This window comes from Magallana gigas, chromosome 8 (assembly GCF_963853765.1).
Source record: "Magallana gigas chromosome 8, xbMagGiga1.1, whole genome shotgun sequence".
In the NCBI taxonomy this organism is placed as follows: Eukaryota; Metazoa; Mollusca; class Bivalvia; order Ostreida; family Ostreidae; genus Magallana; species Magallana gigas.
In genome coordinates this window covers 13,078,930-13,096,778 of record NC_088860.1, presented here as the reverse complement: position 1 = coordinate 13,096,778, position 17,849 = coordinate 13,078,930, and the positions used below count along the sequence as shown (strand labels likewise).

The window sequence follows — 17,849 nt, the reverse complement described above, 5'->3', positions numbered from 1 at the left end:
GAGAAAGTTCTGAAAATTCAGAGCTCAAGGAAATAAGACGAAAGTGTTGTGTTCAGGCGTCAACCCCTCCATAAAAACTCAGTGATGTCGGTATTAATTAGTTATTCATTAACCATTATGTTTAGAAAAATTTTAACTAAGTCCACCTTTTCCCGTTGACCTGTGAGAAAAATAACCCACGAAAGGTTCTTTCAGACAATAATTACAAGTAATTTCACTATGAGTATGACTGACAGCCACTGACAAAAAATTTGAAGGATTCCCAACTTTGAATAAAATGATTTATGGCAAATGATATGCATGAATGGATCCTGCATGAGGGGATGTTTGGTAAATTAGAGCGGATTGTTTTGATTGGTTGGGGATTTGTATATATAGGGCCCCTGGTAAAAACGACTCGGTGTCACTTCTGCTCGCTCTGATTTGGAAGGAATTAGTTTGGAAAAACAAGAGGTGAGATATCTTTAATAACTGACTCAAGAAATAAATTTATCTATCAATTTCTTTTCATTTAAAGGTTTGAAAAAAGTTTAGATAGGACTGCTATATAAAGACTAAATATTTACCCGTAATATATATAAAAAAAATGTACAATTTATTTGATTTTAAAAAACGCTAACAATTTCTTATTATTTGCTTCTTTTTATACCTTTGTTTCAATTTTTTACTATTCTATTTCAAAAATAGACAATGTAATTTTTATGACATCGTAATGGTATATGTTTATATTAAAAAATAATCGAATTTTAGCTTTAACAACTTCTAAAATGAACAAAGATAAAAATGATATTTTGTTGCCCAAAAAATCGTAGTCTTCCAATGCTCCCAAAATTATTATTAATAGTTTTTCTGGTTTTGTATTTTTCAGTTCCCTCCGACCATGAAATTGACATTGCTGATCGTTGCGCTCTTTGGCCTCGCTTTGGCCGATGAAGAGGACAACTGGAATTGTAAGAACCCTGACGGATCTAACGGAAACTGTCAAGACTTCTTCGCTCAGTTCCAACAGTGGCAGGCTAGTCAATCCGGTGGTGGTGGCGGCGGAAGTGGCGGCAGTGGTGGAAGCGGCGGTAGTGGTGGTTCCGGTGGCGGCGCTGGCGCTGGTGCTGGAGCTGGAGCTGGGGCTGGAGCTGGAGCTGGAGCTGGAGCTGGAGCCGGAGCCGGAGCCGGAGCCGGAGTAGGAGTAGGAGTAGGAATAGGAGCTGGTTTCGGTGGTGGACAGGGACGAACCGTATACCTTATCAATGGCGGTGGTGGCGGCGGCAATTTCTTGCAATCTCTCTTTGGTGGTGCAGGCGGTGGTGCCGCTTCTGCCGCTTCCTCCGCCTTCGCCGGAGCTGGTGGAGCTGCCGCCGGAGCTGCAGGTGCTGCATTTGGAAGAGGAATAGGAAGAGGAGGAGCATCAGCTGCTGCCACTGCCTCTGCTACAGCATCCGCTGGCGGACTTGGAAGACAAATCGTTATCAACCGTCACCACTACAACTTCAACAACTACAACCCATGCGCCTATCCTTACATCATTCAAAACAGGCACATCTGCTCAGTCCCTCAGTATCCTAAACTAAGCTTCCCAAGGTTTCCCTCCTATCCTTCCTATCCATCCTATCCATCCTACCCCTCCTACCCCTCACCCTATCCCTCAATTGGTTTCGGAGGATCTGCTTCCGCTGCATCATCTGCTTCATCTTCTGGTTCCGGAATCTTTGACAGAGTTCTCAGCCCCGGAGGATTCGGATCTCGAAGAGGTTCCTTGTTTAGTGGCAGCTCTGGCCCTTTCAGCCATCGTGGTGGGCATGATCAAACTTATTACCCCAAAACCTTTGGCGGTGGTTACCATCACTGATGTAAGATTTTTTTTTATCGTAATCTTATTAAAAAAAATTATATATGCAGAATTAATTTTTTGATATATTTTTCAAGTCTCTACATAAAGTCAGACCTTTCTATGAATTCGCACAGTCATAAAGTTATTACAAGAACTTTACTTGACTACATGCTTTCATAGTTTCAAACAATATTGATTGCTTTGGAGTCGACATATTTCATAACACCTTTGATCACGACCCGGAATTTTCTTTTTATAATTTTTCAAATTATAAACGCACTGCAAACGCCGTGTTTGTAAGATTTGTACACGGAAGAAGTCCTACATGATCTGAAATCTTTTTTGGACAAAAAGATATTAACACGAATTCTGACCTGTCAGATATTGTTTAAAAAACAAGCATGTTTCATGTCAGTTTAATTATATTTTTAGACTTTTATTTCCCTGCTGGTTTTTATTAGCCTTGTTTTTTTTCTTCTCTTTTTTCAGTTATAATTTAAAGGCGTGACGGTGTCCGGTGATTCTGTGATTTTGAATGTGTCTTGTTTGTTTGTACATAAATGTTTGTTATTTATCAATAAAAAAAATTAAAAAAAAATCGACTTTCATTTAGCGTGTTTATGGTTTTTTTAATGAACACATTACTGAAGATCTGAATAATTTTAAAAATGTTAGATAAAATTCAATGATTTCAATTCAATGATATACCGTCCAATCGACGCGTCTTGGCCTGGGATCACTTGATTTACAAAAAAGAAATTGGCATTAATAAGTTTTAAAAATCATAAATTTTTGATTTATGTTGATTTTGTTTTGAATTTATGAATTACTATGATTACTAGGACACAGACCTGATCTCGTGTTTGCCAAATGTAAAACGAACCTATTCTTACTGTTTTTGTTTTTTTTTCTTTCTCGATAGGTGTTGTTTGCAACACCCCCCCCCCCTCAAAAAAAAAACCTCACCGAAATAGCTGCATACCGAAGTTAAAAGCATCTTTCTTTAATTATCAACATTTTACAATCTACATTTATTTTTTAATGATATTTTATCACGTGAGACCAGCAAATTGCATCGTACGATGCATAGATATATTAGATAGATCTATATTAGAGCAAATTAAATAGTACGTCGTCACACTGCATTAAGATTTGGCATTGAAAAGAACCACATGTTTGTAATCATATTACGTAAGTGCAATAATATTGCAATTGCATTTGTTAAACTTGGTTTGTAAAGATATTTGTAAGATGTCAAGGTACGGTTATAAACTTGTCCAATTTAATTCCAAATCAGATTGAGAAAAACGCCACAGCATTCATTGTGGCAACTCACGGTTTCTGATCGGTGACTGGCTACGATGCATCAACACATTGAACTTCTCATTTTTGATAAAGATTTTCTTATTCCTAATCCACCGTTGACACTGCGAAACTCTATAGTACTTGGAGATATGAAGACGAAAAAATGTCATAAAACATGCATTATTTATAGATGCTCGCAAACAAAAATAATTAACCCGATTTGTAAGATTTGCTTCACGAATGTGTAGAGTAACCAATCGGAATTGGGCATGACTAATTTATTTGGGCGAGTTAACACACAGCCATTAAGAGTTTCAGACGATGATTCAAGAACAGCCAAACATGGACACAAGAAAAAAAAGTAGGAAGACCTATTGGAAATTTGTGAAAGACCAAAGGAAGAGACAGAAAAGAATTTTGCCCTTCTATTTGACGACATGGACGAACGAACGTTTTTTTTTTATCGATGGTGCCACCTGTTGTGTAACCATTCAGACGGCTGGTTACTATTAAATCATTGATATCTAACGTATAACAGGTTATATTTTGCAATATACTCAATAAGAGTTCAACATATGTTTGAACTGATGGGCGTTGTATTTTGGATGGAATCTATTGTTCAAAGTTTGAAGTTTTAAACGTTAATTGTAGTTATTTTAATGCATTGTTTTTTTTGTAAATAAGAGCATCTTGCTCTTAATCTGATGAAATATGTGATAATTGTGACATTATGGTTTAAAGAAAAAATATGAATTCAGATTTCCAGTTATAATACATGTAATCAATAAGTAATTTACATTTAGATATCCCCATCTCTCTGGACTTATTGTTATATGGGGACAGTAGTTTGCCTTATAACAAAAATGTTGCTATATTTAAGATTGTACATGATTATATATTAGCTACCAAAAGATTTAAGTTTTAATTCATTATTCACAGTGTCACCCAAACAGTTGAACTGCTAGCTTTCTACAACTATTTTTCATTTTGTACATAAATAATACCCGGTACCAAGCATCTTGATTCCACTTATTTTTCCTTTGTTTTTCTCTACTATATTCTATTGTTACATTGTACCATCAATGTTTGTCAAATTGACTGTTAAAGGAGAGGGCTCAAATAGGCAGATTGCCTGCTGCCCAATCCTATTATGTAATTTTTTTTTACATAATAAAATATTGTTTGAAAAAAAAAAAAATTAAAAAAAAAAAAATGTAATAATAATATTTTGTCAATCTTCACGACATTGGTAGTGACAGTAGTTGTCACAACAACTTAATATTCAACACACTAACTAATGCTGTTGCAAAAATGTTCTGCGTTGTCCTTCTTCATTATTTTTACCTTTCGTTTAACCTTACTGCAAATATGAGCATGTTAGTGTTAATATGGCAGTGAATTTTAGATTGTTTTTGTCAAACCGCATGAATTTCGTTAATTGCTTTAAAAGAAAGATGTCTAAAACTGGCGATGATTGAACTAAGTTTTTTAATTTCATAATGAAACCAATGCACGATTTCGGGCTGTAAATGGCATCATGGTGTTTTTTTCCTGCAAAAATGCGATTTTTTGGCATTGCATCAAGTGCAGTCACTGGAGATCGAATTGAATACTAGACATTTAAAGTTTTCAATGTATAATGAAGAGATATTCAACAATTTTAATCATTTTTAATTAGTTAAATGTATATTAATAGAATACAATGAAAGTGAATTGAACCAAATTCGTATGACTGACAACATATAAGAAGCAAGATGAGTCATTTTGCATCTTTAAACTTTTTTGAAGAGTTATCTTCCCTTGATGAAAAGGAGAAAAATATAGTTTTGTCAAAATATCTGCGGTAAATGATTTATTATATTTCCTATATTTATAAAGAGAAAGTTTATACATATACTCGCTTAAAGAATTACATGAATTTCAAGTTACGTTTTACAATATCTTAAAAAACATCAGTGTCAATAGACTTCAATGTAACGTTCAAGGTGCAATTTGTTGAACAATAACCAAAATGTTGAAAAATTCTTTAGTGGAGTATTTTTATTTCATAACAAAATAACATAATGGATAAGAATACTAGTATTAGTATTGGACCATTCTTTTATCAGGTACAGAATGTGGTCGATCATTGTACATTGAGTACATTGAGTACCTTGAGTAAAATAAAACTACAAACTACTGAAATTTGTTGTTATTTTTTCAATTCAAATATTGAATGAGTCCTATAAATGAACAGGAAAAATAAATCACCGCATTATCTTTGATATTATTCAGAAATAACTTGAGCATGTGTGTCATGCAATCGCTATTAATGTCATTATAGTAGGTTTGATGGCTATCTCTCAGTATAGTTCAAGCTTTATAAATTTGCACTGCAAACATAGTTATGAATCTGATCAGCTATTAATTTCAATTACAGTAAAAACAATTGTTGTTTTTGTTATAACAAACCATGTGCATTTAAATCAATTTTACTTCTTTTTATGTCAAAATATGATATGCATTTTTATTTGACGGTAACACTAAATGCATTCATACGTGAAACGACTTCAGCTGAAATCTATTATGGCTTTCATAGAGCAGTTAATCAAATTTGACATTTGAAACACCTGCATATACGAATTCGCTTTTTTGTGTCCTCGATACGTATTAGGAAAAAATACTATTCATTCCTTGTAACGTTAACATTTATCTGCAAAAATGATATGAAATTTGAGGAGAAATTGAATGTTATTTCAAAGGAGTTAAGGAATCGAGAGTAAGTAAATTTCAAAGCAAAATATTATTGTTAATATCTGCATTATTCTTTTAATTTTGCCAATACTAGTAGGCCTATATTAAATGATACAAGATTTGTAAATTCTAACGAATTTGTAAATTCTAATGAAATTCTTAGAGTTAAAAACTTTAAAAATTGCATACATATAGATCTAAACACAAATTTATAAAGGCAAAATTAATAACCTTCAATGTACATATAGATATGTAGCTTTGCTTATATAAATATCTTTTTTGGTTACTAATCGTTATTGCAGTTAGATAAGAATGAATTGAGTTTTTACGTATATAAAACTATATTATATTAATTTCATTTGTTTTAAATTTAGCAATGAGATGTTATAATGAATGCGATACAAGACGTTTAACATTAATATACGTCAAATAAAATTAAATAATGTTTAATTAAACTAACAGTTATTATGCCGAACATCATTAATATTTAAATATGTTGTAAGTAAGCATGTGTCAGATGAGTATATTATACAGTTAATTACTGATGTTAATCTAGCTTGTTCTTACAACAATTCATAATGATAAGATAGAATAAATCACTGAAAATAAACAGTCAGGAATTCTATTCAATGTTTGGAATTTTTAAGATGACAGGAAATTTTTAAAAACGACACTATAAAACCAGCGTTATCATTTTTAATTTCAAAATAATTTCTTTCCCCAAGGTAGCTCAAATATATTTTTATAGTCTACACAATACTTCGTGGAACACGTGTTATTTTATACAAAAAGAATGTGTATACACGTTCATTTTATTTTACTTAAAATAAAAATGTTTTTTAATTGTAATTCATTTCGTTACTCAAAATGTACGCCACATTGCCTTATGCCTTGTCCAATCATACAGTTCTTTAATTTCTAGATTTCCGCATTCAAATGCCATCTGTACAAAGTGAGACAAAATGTTAACTATACATTTAGAATACAAATTTTGAACTTTGATCGAACTTTTGCACTGATAATGAAGCGTGAATTTTACTCAGTCGTAATAGATAATTTATGAATATACGTTTTGCGCGAGAGTTTTTGATGTTTTTTAATATAATCTTAAAATTGCAATATGGTGCCTTAGTATTAAAATATAAACAGGACAGATCCGTTGCATTATGTAGATGATTTTTTCGATAATAATCCTTTACATCTTAATTGACGTGACTGTTTGATCAGAACAATATATCGTCAAAATCCACAATTAATCAATTACATAACGTTCCGTTAAATTAACGTCAGAGTTTGGATTTAAGGAAGGAGTCTTCCCGTTATCAAATAAACACTGTGCCGGATAATTATGCCAATGCCAAGGTGGCATTTTCGCACCCGCCTAAGAGGCAGTTTCGGAAAAATTCATGCATACAATATGATAGACCATTGTCTAGAAAGTATATAACCACTATTGTTTTTTGGTTGTTTCACCTGACAGGTGAGATATTTACCTTAAAAAATTAATATCCCATAGGAAAATGATAATTCCCTTAGGAGAAATGATTCGACTACAGGAAAAATTGACAATCCTATAGGATTTTCTAAAAATCCTAGAGGAATTATATTTCCTGTAGGGGAATGGTATTTCCTGTGGGAATTTGATTCAGACAGGCAGAGTTCCTATAGGAAACTAATATCTCAAATCGGATTTAATCAAATCCTGTCGGAATTGGAATTCCTATAGGAAGTTCTTGTATTCCGATAGGAAACCTGTAGGAATATTGTTTTTCCTATGAGAAAAATTATTCCTGTAGGAATTTATTTTTGATATGTGAATATCTCACCTGACAGGCGAGTTACGATGATAACAATTAAAGGTGGTTGTAAACTCTTCAAGCAATTGTCTATCATGTGGCTTATTTGAATTTTAAGATGTATGCAGCTTAGACGTGTGCAAAAATGCCACCTTGGCACGGGCATAATAATCCGGCACAGTGTTAAACATACTTCTAACAATAAGAAATTCATGAAATTTTGAAACAGTTAAACGGATCATATTAACAAATGATTCTATCAGTTTAATCAAATTTGACCTTTTTGTTTTCGCATAAAGGTCAGGTCAAGGTCATTACCTTTTTCCTCAACGTAAAGGATGATAAAATAAGTGTAGCTCTTTAATCAAAGGAAATCCCTGGCTCTTTATTGCCCTTATTCTAAATTTAATTTAGAAGAATTATATTAATTAACCATTAATAATCGTGTCACAAAGGCAAATGAATTGTGGTATTTTTAAAGAAAGAGTGCTAAGAAAGACAACTATGGAATTTGCAAAAAACACTTGTTTGACCACATGTAACTATGACGAAGGACCTTGGAAAAGAAAAACACGGCAACAACAACAAAGGCAATATTTAATAAAGTTGACCGATTTTATAAAGTAAAGCTCGCAATAGTTTAAGGATTCTTATTTTCTTTAATCACCAGCAATTTAAAAAAAAAGAATGAGTAAAACGTTCTCGAAATTTTATGTCATCTATAATGGCATTTAAAGGTTTTAAATTTTTTTTATCCTGGAATGTTAAGTAACAGAATAATAGTGAATGTATATCAATTTACTTATCAAAATTGATATGTTTATCATAAGAACCTTATCTACAAGTATATTACTTACTAGTACTATTTATTATTAGTATTTAATTTGATAAAAATGATTAACAACTCCTTATATTGTAAGGTACGTTTGAACAAACATAATTTATTCACATATATTTTTCAAAACCCACTGAAAATAAACATCAACGGATTATGTTTTGTGTTTTGCATTTTTATGATGACAGAAAAACAAAACTATAAAACCATCAGTTTAAAGTCTGCACAATTTTAATACGGGAATTCTTTGATACTAAAATACTACGAGTGTGCACGTTCATTTTAAAGTATTGAAATAAAAATAATTTGATTAATTTAAAAAGAAATGCTTTAAATCATTTTGCTACTAAAAATGTACGCCACATTGCCTTATGTCTTGTCTAATCATACAATTGTTTAGTTTCTAGATTTCCCCATTCAAATGCCATTTGCAAAAAAGGAAAAGAAAATGTTAGCTATACAGATTTTGAATTGAGATCGATCTTTTGCACTTATATTGAAGCGTAAAACCTAATCTGAAGTAAGTTACGCATTTACTTTTGACATGAATGTTTTCGAGAGATTTTTTTTATGGCGGGGGGCAGGGGGTTAAAAAATTTTGAAAAAATCCTGACATTAATTCTGCGAATTGCAATAAAGTGTTTTAGAAAATGAATATTTAACCAATAAATTTAAGAGTTCCGACCCGTTGCATTATTTTAATGATTTCTTCAAGAACTTCTCCTTTTTATCTTGATGTGACAGCTTTATCCACGTCAAAACCCGGCGATATAAATGCAAGAAGTGTAAGTTTACCCCACGCGTAAATAACCACTTTAACAGCATATGGAAATTTTTTATGCAATGATAATTCAAAGCCTTAAAATCATATCTAAAAAAAATTTCAGTTTAATACGTTGACCACCCAGCCTCCTGATGTTTTTTTTTTTCTTGAAATGTTTGGCAACAGACAAAAAAAATAAATAAATAAAAGATAAATGAAATCTCATATCAGACAGATATGATTTATCTAAGACCAACAATTGTATAAATTACTTTAAAAGGATGGGGTAGTAAAAAATTACATCGGATCTGCCTAAAACATTTAGATATAATGATATTTTTATCCAATAATTTATATTTTGTAAAAGAAAAATCAAAATATCTTATTCTTAAAATTTGGTCATTTTCCTGTAACGTAACTCGTCGTCTAATGGGATTATATTCGTTTTATCGTATAGCCAAAAATGACTACAACCATCTAGCTTTCTTTAAAGCAAATATTCAAGTTGATGAGAAATGATTAACAAATCCATAAGCCGTAGGGATTGTTTGAACAAATATTAAGCTATTTTATTCTATTTTCGCATACGTTCACATAACCCAAATTGTATTTTATACATTTTTTTTTACCTAAATTATAGATTTCTTTGATGCAAAACACGTGTGAACTTATCCTAAAAAAGCAATGTGATTGATTACACTGCGCACGCATGCAGTGATTTATCACCAAATAATTTCTTTAACCCAACCAAGCTTTTGGTTGGTGTACATTTTATCATATTTATCGACTGAACGTTAACTGCAACAAATATAGATGTTATATCTGAAATATAAAAACTCTATGCAGTTGTTTTTTACTATGTAGGAAATATGTTTTGTTTGAGAGGGAAAATTAAGGAAATGGCAGGGATGAAGAGAAAGAATAGTTCTTGGAAAATATTCAAGAAAAAAGGTAATAAAAGTGAAAAATTGATTGATTTATGTGATAGATGTATGACCATATATCAGAAAATATGATTTTTTTCACAGATAAAATGCCCTGAACGACCCTGAAGAATAAAGAGAGATTGCCATTCGATCGAAAAATCATGAAGATGATAAAAATCGGCATAAAGTAAGAAAACATTAAACAAATATTCTCACAGCAACAGATGTCATTAATTAAGCTGTTATTATACAATACAAAGACTTATTCTTTATGAACAATAAAAGTCAAGAAAATATGTGGACTCATCTACTTACTAGTACTCTTCCATTTTCTCAAAACACGGTTTTTTCTAATATTAACACGTATTATTAAATCGGCCTTTAGATTTCACAACAATTGAGATCTACATCATCTTCGCTAGCCAAGGGTTTTCGGTCCACTTTGCTCCCCATAAACCCTTGGCGGATTTCATTGCGAAAACTCGGTGATGTGGTGGCGCTATCTAGCGAGCAACTTGAGTTGCGCCCCTTGCATATTTACATTTTAATCGAATTAAGGTAGTCCATCCATAACTAAGGTGATTTTAACAGTTTTAATTGATCTATACTACATCAAATACATATTTTGAAGCTATTATGAGGCTGACATAAACCAAACTTGGGTGTATGTATGTGGTCAATTAAATAAACTTTTTGCACTTAAAACTTTTTTAAAGAGTTGCCTGCCCTTTAGGAAAATTAAAAAAATCATATTCTGAAAATATGTATGGTAAACTATGAATTATTTTAGCATATTCGAAGACAGAGAAAGCTTTCGCAACTTTTTACCAAGAGAAATGTGAGAAAATTACTTGTACTAAAGAAATATATTTAAAAATGCATTTTCCCCATAGACTTTAATGTTAACTTCAACATATGATAAATTTATCAAAATTATTTTTTTAAAAAGATTTTAAAGGTGAAACTTGTTTATTTAATAAACTCCTTAAAATCACACTAAGATTTTAGTGATCAAACTTGCAATCTATTAGATATGAAATATGATAGTTATGGATGGACTACCTTAAACAACGGGTTATATACACACTACGGCATTAATACAACTTGAAAACATTTTGACTACCGAATATCGGAAGATAATTAACGATGCTATTAAATACGAATTAAGTTATAAACTAGGGAAAGCATGGACTGTTTTATTCATAGTGTTTTGTAAGGACCTGTACCAGGAGCACAGGCACCTGAATTTTTATCAATCAGTCGCTTAATAAGTCATTTATCGAAAAATTCTACCCCTACTATATATAAATACACAAGGTGTGCAACGCCATTTTGACCCCCTCGTCGATTCAGGCTTCGATTTGCCACATAAATCAGATATGCCTACCGGTTTGCGTGTAACATTGAGTTCAAATATGATATTTCTCACTATACGTTTCGTCCTTATGTTTAAATCCAACGCATTGATAATGCTATCAACTAAAATTCACGCAGACTTTGAATTTCGTCCCGAGGCTCGATAGCCATCAGCTGACGTCACGAAATTTCAACTCCGCGCTGAATGATCTAATACATAAAATTTTCAAAACAATAATTATAAATTTATTTCATTGACAAACTAAGATCAGAGGCACTAAAGAAACCAAAACACTGTGTTGTTTGTTATCCTCATTTTACTTAACATACGTTTTAAAAAGTTTATGTGTTAGATCATTCAGCGCGGAGTTGAAATTTCGTGACGTCAGCTGATGGCTATCGAGCCTCGGGACGAAATTCAAAGTCTGCGTGAATTTTAGTTGATAGCATTATCAATGCGTTGGATTTAAACATAAGGACGAAACGTATAGTGAGAAATATCATATTTGAACTCAATGTTACACGCAAACCGGTAGGCATATCTGATTTATGTGGCAAATCGAAGCCTGAATCGACGAGGGGGTCAAAATGGCGTTGCACACCTTGTGTATTTATATATAGTAGGGGTAGAATTTTTCGATATATGACTTATTAAGCGACTGATTGATAAAAATTCAGGTGCCTGTGCCAGGAGTGAAAAAGTCGCGATTTATATCAAAGCTTTCATGTCATAAAACCAGGTATCGTTGTCGTAAATATTGTGAACCAAAGAAATTAAATAAAATAAATCTCATTGAACCTTTAAAAGCAATAACCATAAGCAGGAACGTATATACTAACGGGACGGGCAGCTTCTACATTCGCTATGTTTACTTCCCATGCTATCACGCGAGCCTTGACAAGTTTGTAGAACTATGTTCAATCCCAGTAAAATATATAGGTTTTTTAAGCGATCTGGTTAGACCATCGTTGGCGAGGCACTGTACTCGAGAACTTGTGTCTCAATTTGTTAAAAGCACCGAATGATTTACCTATGATCACACACGTGTTTTCTTTTAAAGTTTATATTTACAAGCACTGCGATTGGATCAGCCACTCGCAGCTGCAGCCAATCATAAAACGGAGCTCGTCACCGAGTTTTCGCAATGAAATCCGCCAAGGGTTTATGGGGAGCAAAGTGGACCGAAAACCCTTGGCTAGCGAAGATGGATCTACATTTGAGAACAAGCAATTAAAAATACGGGCATCTTTTGTCTATTACCTCAATAAGTTGCATTACTAAATCTTATACTAGTATTTGCTTTTTGTTAAGAAAAGTAGAGTCTATCACTTAACCCAAAGGTACGTAACTCGTCCGTGTTCGGTTTATTTTCAAAGACTTCAAAAATGGTACGTAAATCTACAATATATTGTTCTGATGTCTATCTTATTTATAAACTTTAAAATTATTGAAAGACATTTAATCCCGGTCCCTGTAATTTAATGTCTCGGTCAACAAAAAGCACAACTTGCAGCTACTCAAAGCGAAGATAGTTGAAACAGCTGTCACCAGATTTTTGCGCAAAAATCATATATTAAATGTTTCATCAAATAAGATAAAACATATTTTAAATGGGCTATTTATGTTCAGATATTCATATAGAAAGAAACTTTTTTTTCAATCAATAAAAATGAATCTAATTACGAAACAATTACGGAATGGTTTTTTACACTCTACACAATGTCTTGCTTATTAAATGAAAAAATATGTCAAAGAAAGTATAGCAATGCAGCTAAATAGTACTTATAGCATTACTAGTAACAAATAAGTTAGTAATTTATGAGCTTTAAGTATTGAAATGAATTTTTTTTTCCGGATTGAAAATTGAAATCAATGTTAGCTTAGCATAATGTTTATATTTATATTTGTAAAACTTCTTTCATTAATAAACTTTCCTCTTAGTATTTTTCCGTGACAGTACATCGTATATGCACGCCGTACTCTTACATCCATCCATCCATCCATCATCCAAGCGAAATGAGGAAAGATTGAACACAAGTTTACTAAAATAGATAACTAGTCATGCCTAGATGAATTTGGAAACATGAATATATATATTTTTTAAAAGTGTTGTTTATTTTAGATATTCCTATTTTTAATCAAAAAATTATAAAAAACAGATACATAATAGTTTTATGGAATTATGAAAAGGACAGAGACTTTTGTTAACCTAAACAAGGAAACACTTAGTCTATATTAAAGCACAAAAAGGACTCATCGTATATAAAGATGCGTGGTATTTATTGATCATGATTTAATTTAATTCAGCGAAGTAACACTAACCATATTGAAAAAAAAAATGAATGAAATGTTGAAAACAACTGCAATATACGATCATTCTTTCAGTTCGTTGTTTTTTAATAACTATATGCAAAAGTAAAACATTTATCAATTAATTTTATTTATTTTCGAATTCATGACTCAGTAGAATGGCAAACATTCCATCATCTTCCTGGACATCTAGTTTACCTTTATCTGTTCTTGTCATTTATTAAATCTGTTCTTAATTAATTAATTAAAGTAATAATATTTTTTTTCAAAACTGTTGCTATCTCTCCAGATTTTGAATGAATGTCACATATTTGTTTGACAAAGGTGAAGACCTGTACAAGAAAATGTTGATTTATTGTTTTTATTTACGGTGTAGTAGAGAAGCAATGACCCCAAGGAATTCACCCCAACTATAAAAACAGATGCCTTTATATAAAAAACCCATTAGTCTGACTGAGTTTTTTGTTCAAGGACTAGGGCTAAAAAGGTGCGCATATTAGAAAAATGCTAAAACAAACAAGATTTGAAAAAAAGATATAACCCCGTTTCATTTTGAACGGCATGTTATAGTGTTTCCCGCAAAATTGTTTTAAAAGAATCAGAGAACTTCATTTCTTTTTTCTCTAGGGCCAAATCAAGAAGGACGCCATGAGGCTGTGGATTTTCCTCATTTGTCTACTAGGGACTGCTTTAGCCGATTATGAGGAACTTTACAACCTTTGTCGTATGTTTGGCACTGCAGATACATGTTTGAATGTCATAATCAATATGGCATCCGCAGCTTCATCCAGCTCTGGGACATCATCAACGGGGAGTGCCTCCGCCGCTTCATCTTCCTCTTCATCATCCTTTTCATCTAATAATGCAGCCGCATCAGCATCAGCAGCGGCGTCATCGTCTGCTGCAACGGCATCATCGGCGGCAACGGCAGCCTCTTCAAGTTCCTCTGCGTCGTCAAACGCCTTCGCCGCAGCAGCTGTGTTAGACGCTTTCCCAGACTTTATTCCCTTTGATCCAATGACTGGTGGATTTATGGGACCGAGCTTCCCTGGCGGAAGCATGGGTTCACCAAGCATCAGCAGCAGTACAAGTTCAAATAATGGCGCCATTGCTAGGACGGTAACCAGTATTTTTCCTGATGGATCGACCAGCGCCGCTGCTTCTGCCTTTGCTCCTGGTGCATTAGTTTTGCCCTTCAATAATGGTCTGTTCAACAACGCAGACCCCTGTGCCCAAGTTCCTCCTGTATTCCGCAGTCAATGCTTCAGAGGTTTAAGGGGGCCCAACGTCGGACCCCCAGTAAGACGTGGCCCTCCATTTCGACCTCAATTCCGCCCACCCCCGAGTTTCAACTTCCCTTTTCCTTTCCATGGTTAAATAAAGAGTGAGTTTATATGTTTGATTTTTTCATTTTCGCTCAAATGTGAACGACAAGACATAATTTTTTTCATTTTTTGTTAGCTGAAATGTGATTGATAGTTTTTACAAAGCATCACTATTATTGTGTCTCAGATACAATGATACGATTATGGACACAGTCGGAGAAACAAAGAAACCTGGAAAGAATTAGATAGAGAGAAAGCTGGCCGTGATAAAACATTGATACAAGATCTACAGGAACTCGACAATCATACTTGTTTTGTTATCGCAATTTTACAATGTTTATATATAATTATTCATAAATAAATGATTCCGTATATTGGTTGGCTTCTTTCGTTTAGTTTATTACTTTTACTCACACTATCGTCTCTAAACCAAACAATGTCAGTTGTAATCCTTACGAAAAGTACCGGAATTTGCTGCAAACATGAGCTTTATAGCACCAATAAATATCTTTTTTTAAAGTTCAAGACATTAATTAGTTCTTTATCTTACTAATAAGAAGGTATTAGGAACTAAATTAGCACCATATTGGTTGTATAATCATAAATTGATGACATAATAAAGCGCTTTATGAAAAGATATTTTTACGTGTACAAGTATTGGAAATGTCACAACATAATGTTAATATTTTTTTCGAAAGTGCTTTATTCATTGTCAGATATACTTTATAAACAATGCATATTTATATTTCATGTCAAAATATATATTTTCAATAAGGAGGTATCTGTAAGATTGTTTGATTTTGAGTTCTAGATAACTATTCACGAATATAGCAAGCTATTTTGAAATTAAGAAGGGTATCAAATTCCTTAACAGAGTAAATAATACAAAATGAGACTTGTTTTGTAAAATATATTTAAAAGGTAAGGCTTCGTTTAAACCATAATTTAGTTTGTTGATCTTGCTGAAGAAACATGACGTGCATTAACTCCTAATTTAACGCTGTTAAGGAATGCTAGTGTGTTACTAACTGTTTTTAATCTTTCATATTTAATGAAGTAAAACAATGTTAATGTCAGAAACTTAATTTATACAGAAATGCAGGTTAATTGCATATCAATTAAGTCACTTTCAGTTAGAGAACATCAGCGTGACGACGATTATTCGTGTTTGCAATTTTTAATTGATTCATAAAATCATGATCGCACACAGTTCTTGGTTTTAATTAGTGGTTGTGTTTTTGAAAATCATCATTATCATTTTCCTTTTCGAACTATTAGCATTCAGTCCATGTGGAGGAAATGAATTTTGAAATACGCATAAATTGCGTTTCATGAAACCAATGTTATAATGCAGAAAAGGTTAAGTACAGAACTCCACCAACAGTTGCTGAGAGTAATAGGGAGATGGGAGGGTAGATAAAACAGACGAGAATTCAAAGGCATATTCCATAACCATTACATGCACATGGAAATCATTAAATCTGTTTATTAAAATGTTTACTGTTTAATAAAAAAAACCCAACAACTGGATAATGCCACTGAAAGTACAGTGTAAAGTTTAAAAACATTTTTCCAAACGAATTTCATTAATCAAACAGTTTTACTATTGATGTATTAATTTGGCTTGAATAAATATATTTACTATAACCCCAAAAAGCATTACTCTTACTGCGATCCGCGAAGTCAAAAGTTTAACTGGGCTCAATAGTTGTGGCCATTTTTAGACTGTACATATTGATCTCATATTGAAGAAAACTCTACACTAAAATATAGGAAAACACGCGAATTTTAAAGGTAAAATATATAGATTTTTTGTTTACAAAACAATATTTCATAGCTAAGCAAATCATATCTTGAAAATTATGGCAGTCTGATAATTAATTTGTTGGCCACCCACTTACATGTAGTGACATGTGAAACTATATGTTACTGTCATTTTTCTAGGATAACAAGACAAAGTAGTAACACTCTGACCAAGTTTATTCCTATGCGTATTCTCAAATATTGCAACTTAGTTAACTAGTAAATATTTCTCACAACAATCAACATCTCTTTGGAGAAAGTGGAAGTTGAATAATTCCCGATATATATTCCCTCTTTTGTTATCCAGTTATGATTTCATTTCAAAATAAAACAAAGATATAACCAAATGTAACACGATTGGTGGATATAATTTTAATTGAGACATTCAAATTGATGCCACAGCCATCTCAAACCCGCCTGATATATGATTTATTCGCCATGCAATGACACCCACTTTGACAATTGTTGGTTACCGGTATGCAGTTAAGACATTTTTGATCATTAGAATAATCAGCATCGCATATCCCCAGAAGCTTTTCCTTTTTTAATAAAGACTCAATCTTCAAGAAGTCAGTAACTACAGAAAGTAATTAAATTATCAGCCTAATTAGTATTTAGCTTTTACATGTCTCTGATATATGTCTCCACAGGACACTGTTACTGCACTTTTTATATCATAATGCTTTCCATGAATTCATTTGGAGAGGTCTTGTGTTGTTTGTTCCCCAAATGGACAAGAATTCTTCTAATTTTATCAGTTTATCTCCATAATTAGTCAATCTTTGATCATTTTGAAAATACATATTATATGTGGTAAAATGAAATGACTATAGACTTTGTGTCACTAGAATTATGACGAATGAGCACAACA

The 17,849-nt window shown here is 32.5% G+C and overlaps 1 protein-coding gene across 1 annotated transcript; it reads left to right on the top strand.

Moving 5' to 3' along the window:
- The first annotated feature begins 306 nt into the window (after positions 1–306).
- LOC117689738 (glycine-rich protein 1) lies at positions 307–2,433 on the top strand. The gene is made up of 3 exons (XM_034471547.2): positions 307–453; positions 869–1,844; positions 2,315–2,433. Exon 2 carries the CDS (start codon positions 881–883, stop codon positions 1,841–1,843), a length of 963 nt encoding a protein of 320 aa, XP_034327438.2. The 5' UTR covers positions 307–453; positions 869–880; the 3' UTR covers position 1,844; positions 2,315–2,433.
- The last annotated feature ends 15,416 nt before the right edge of the window (positions 2,434–17,849 follow it).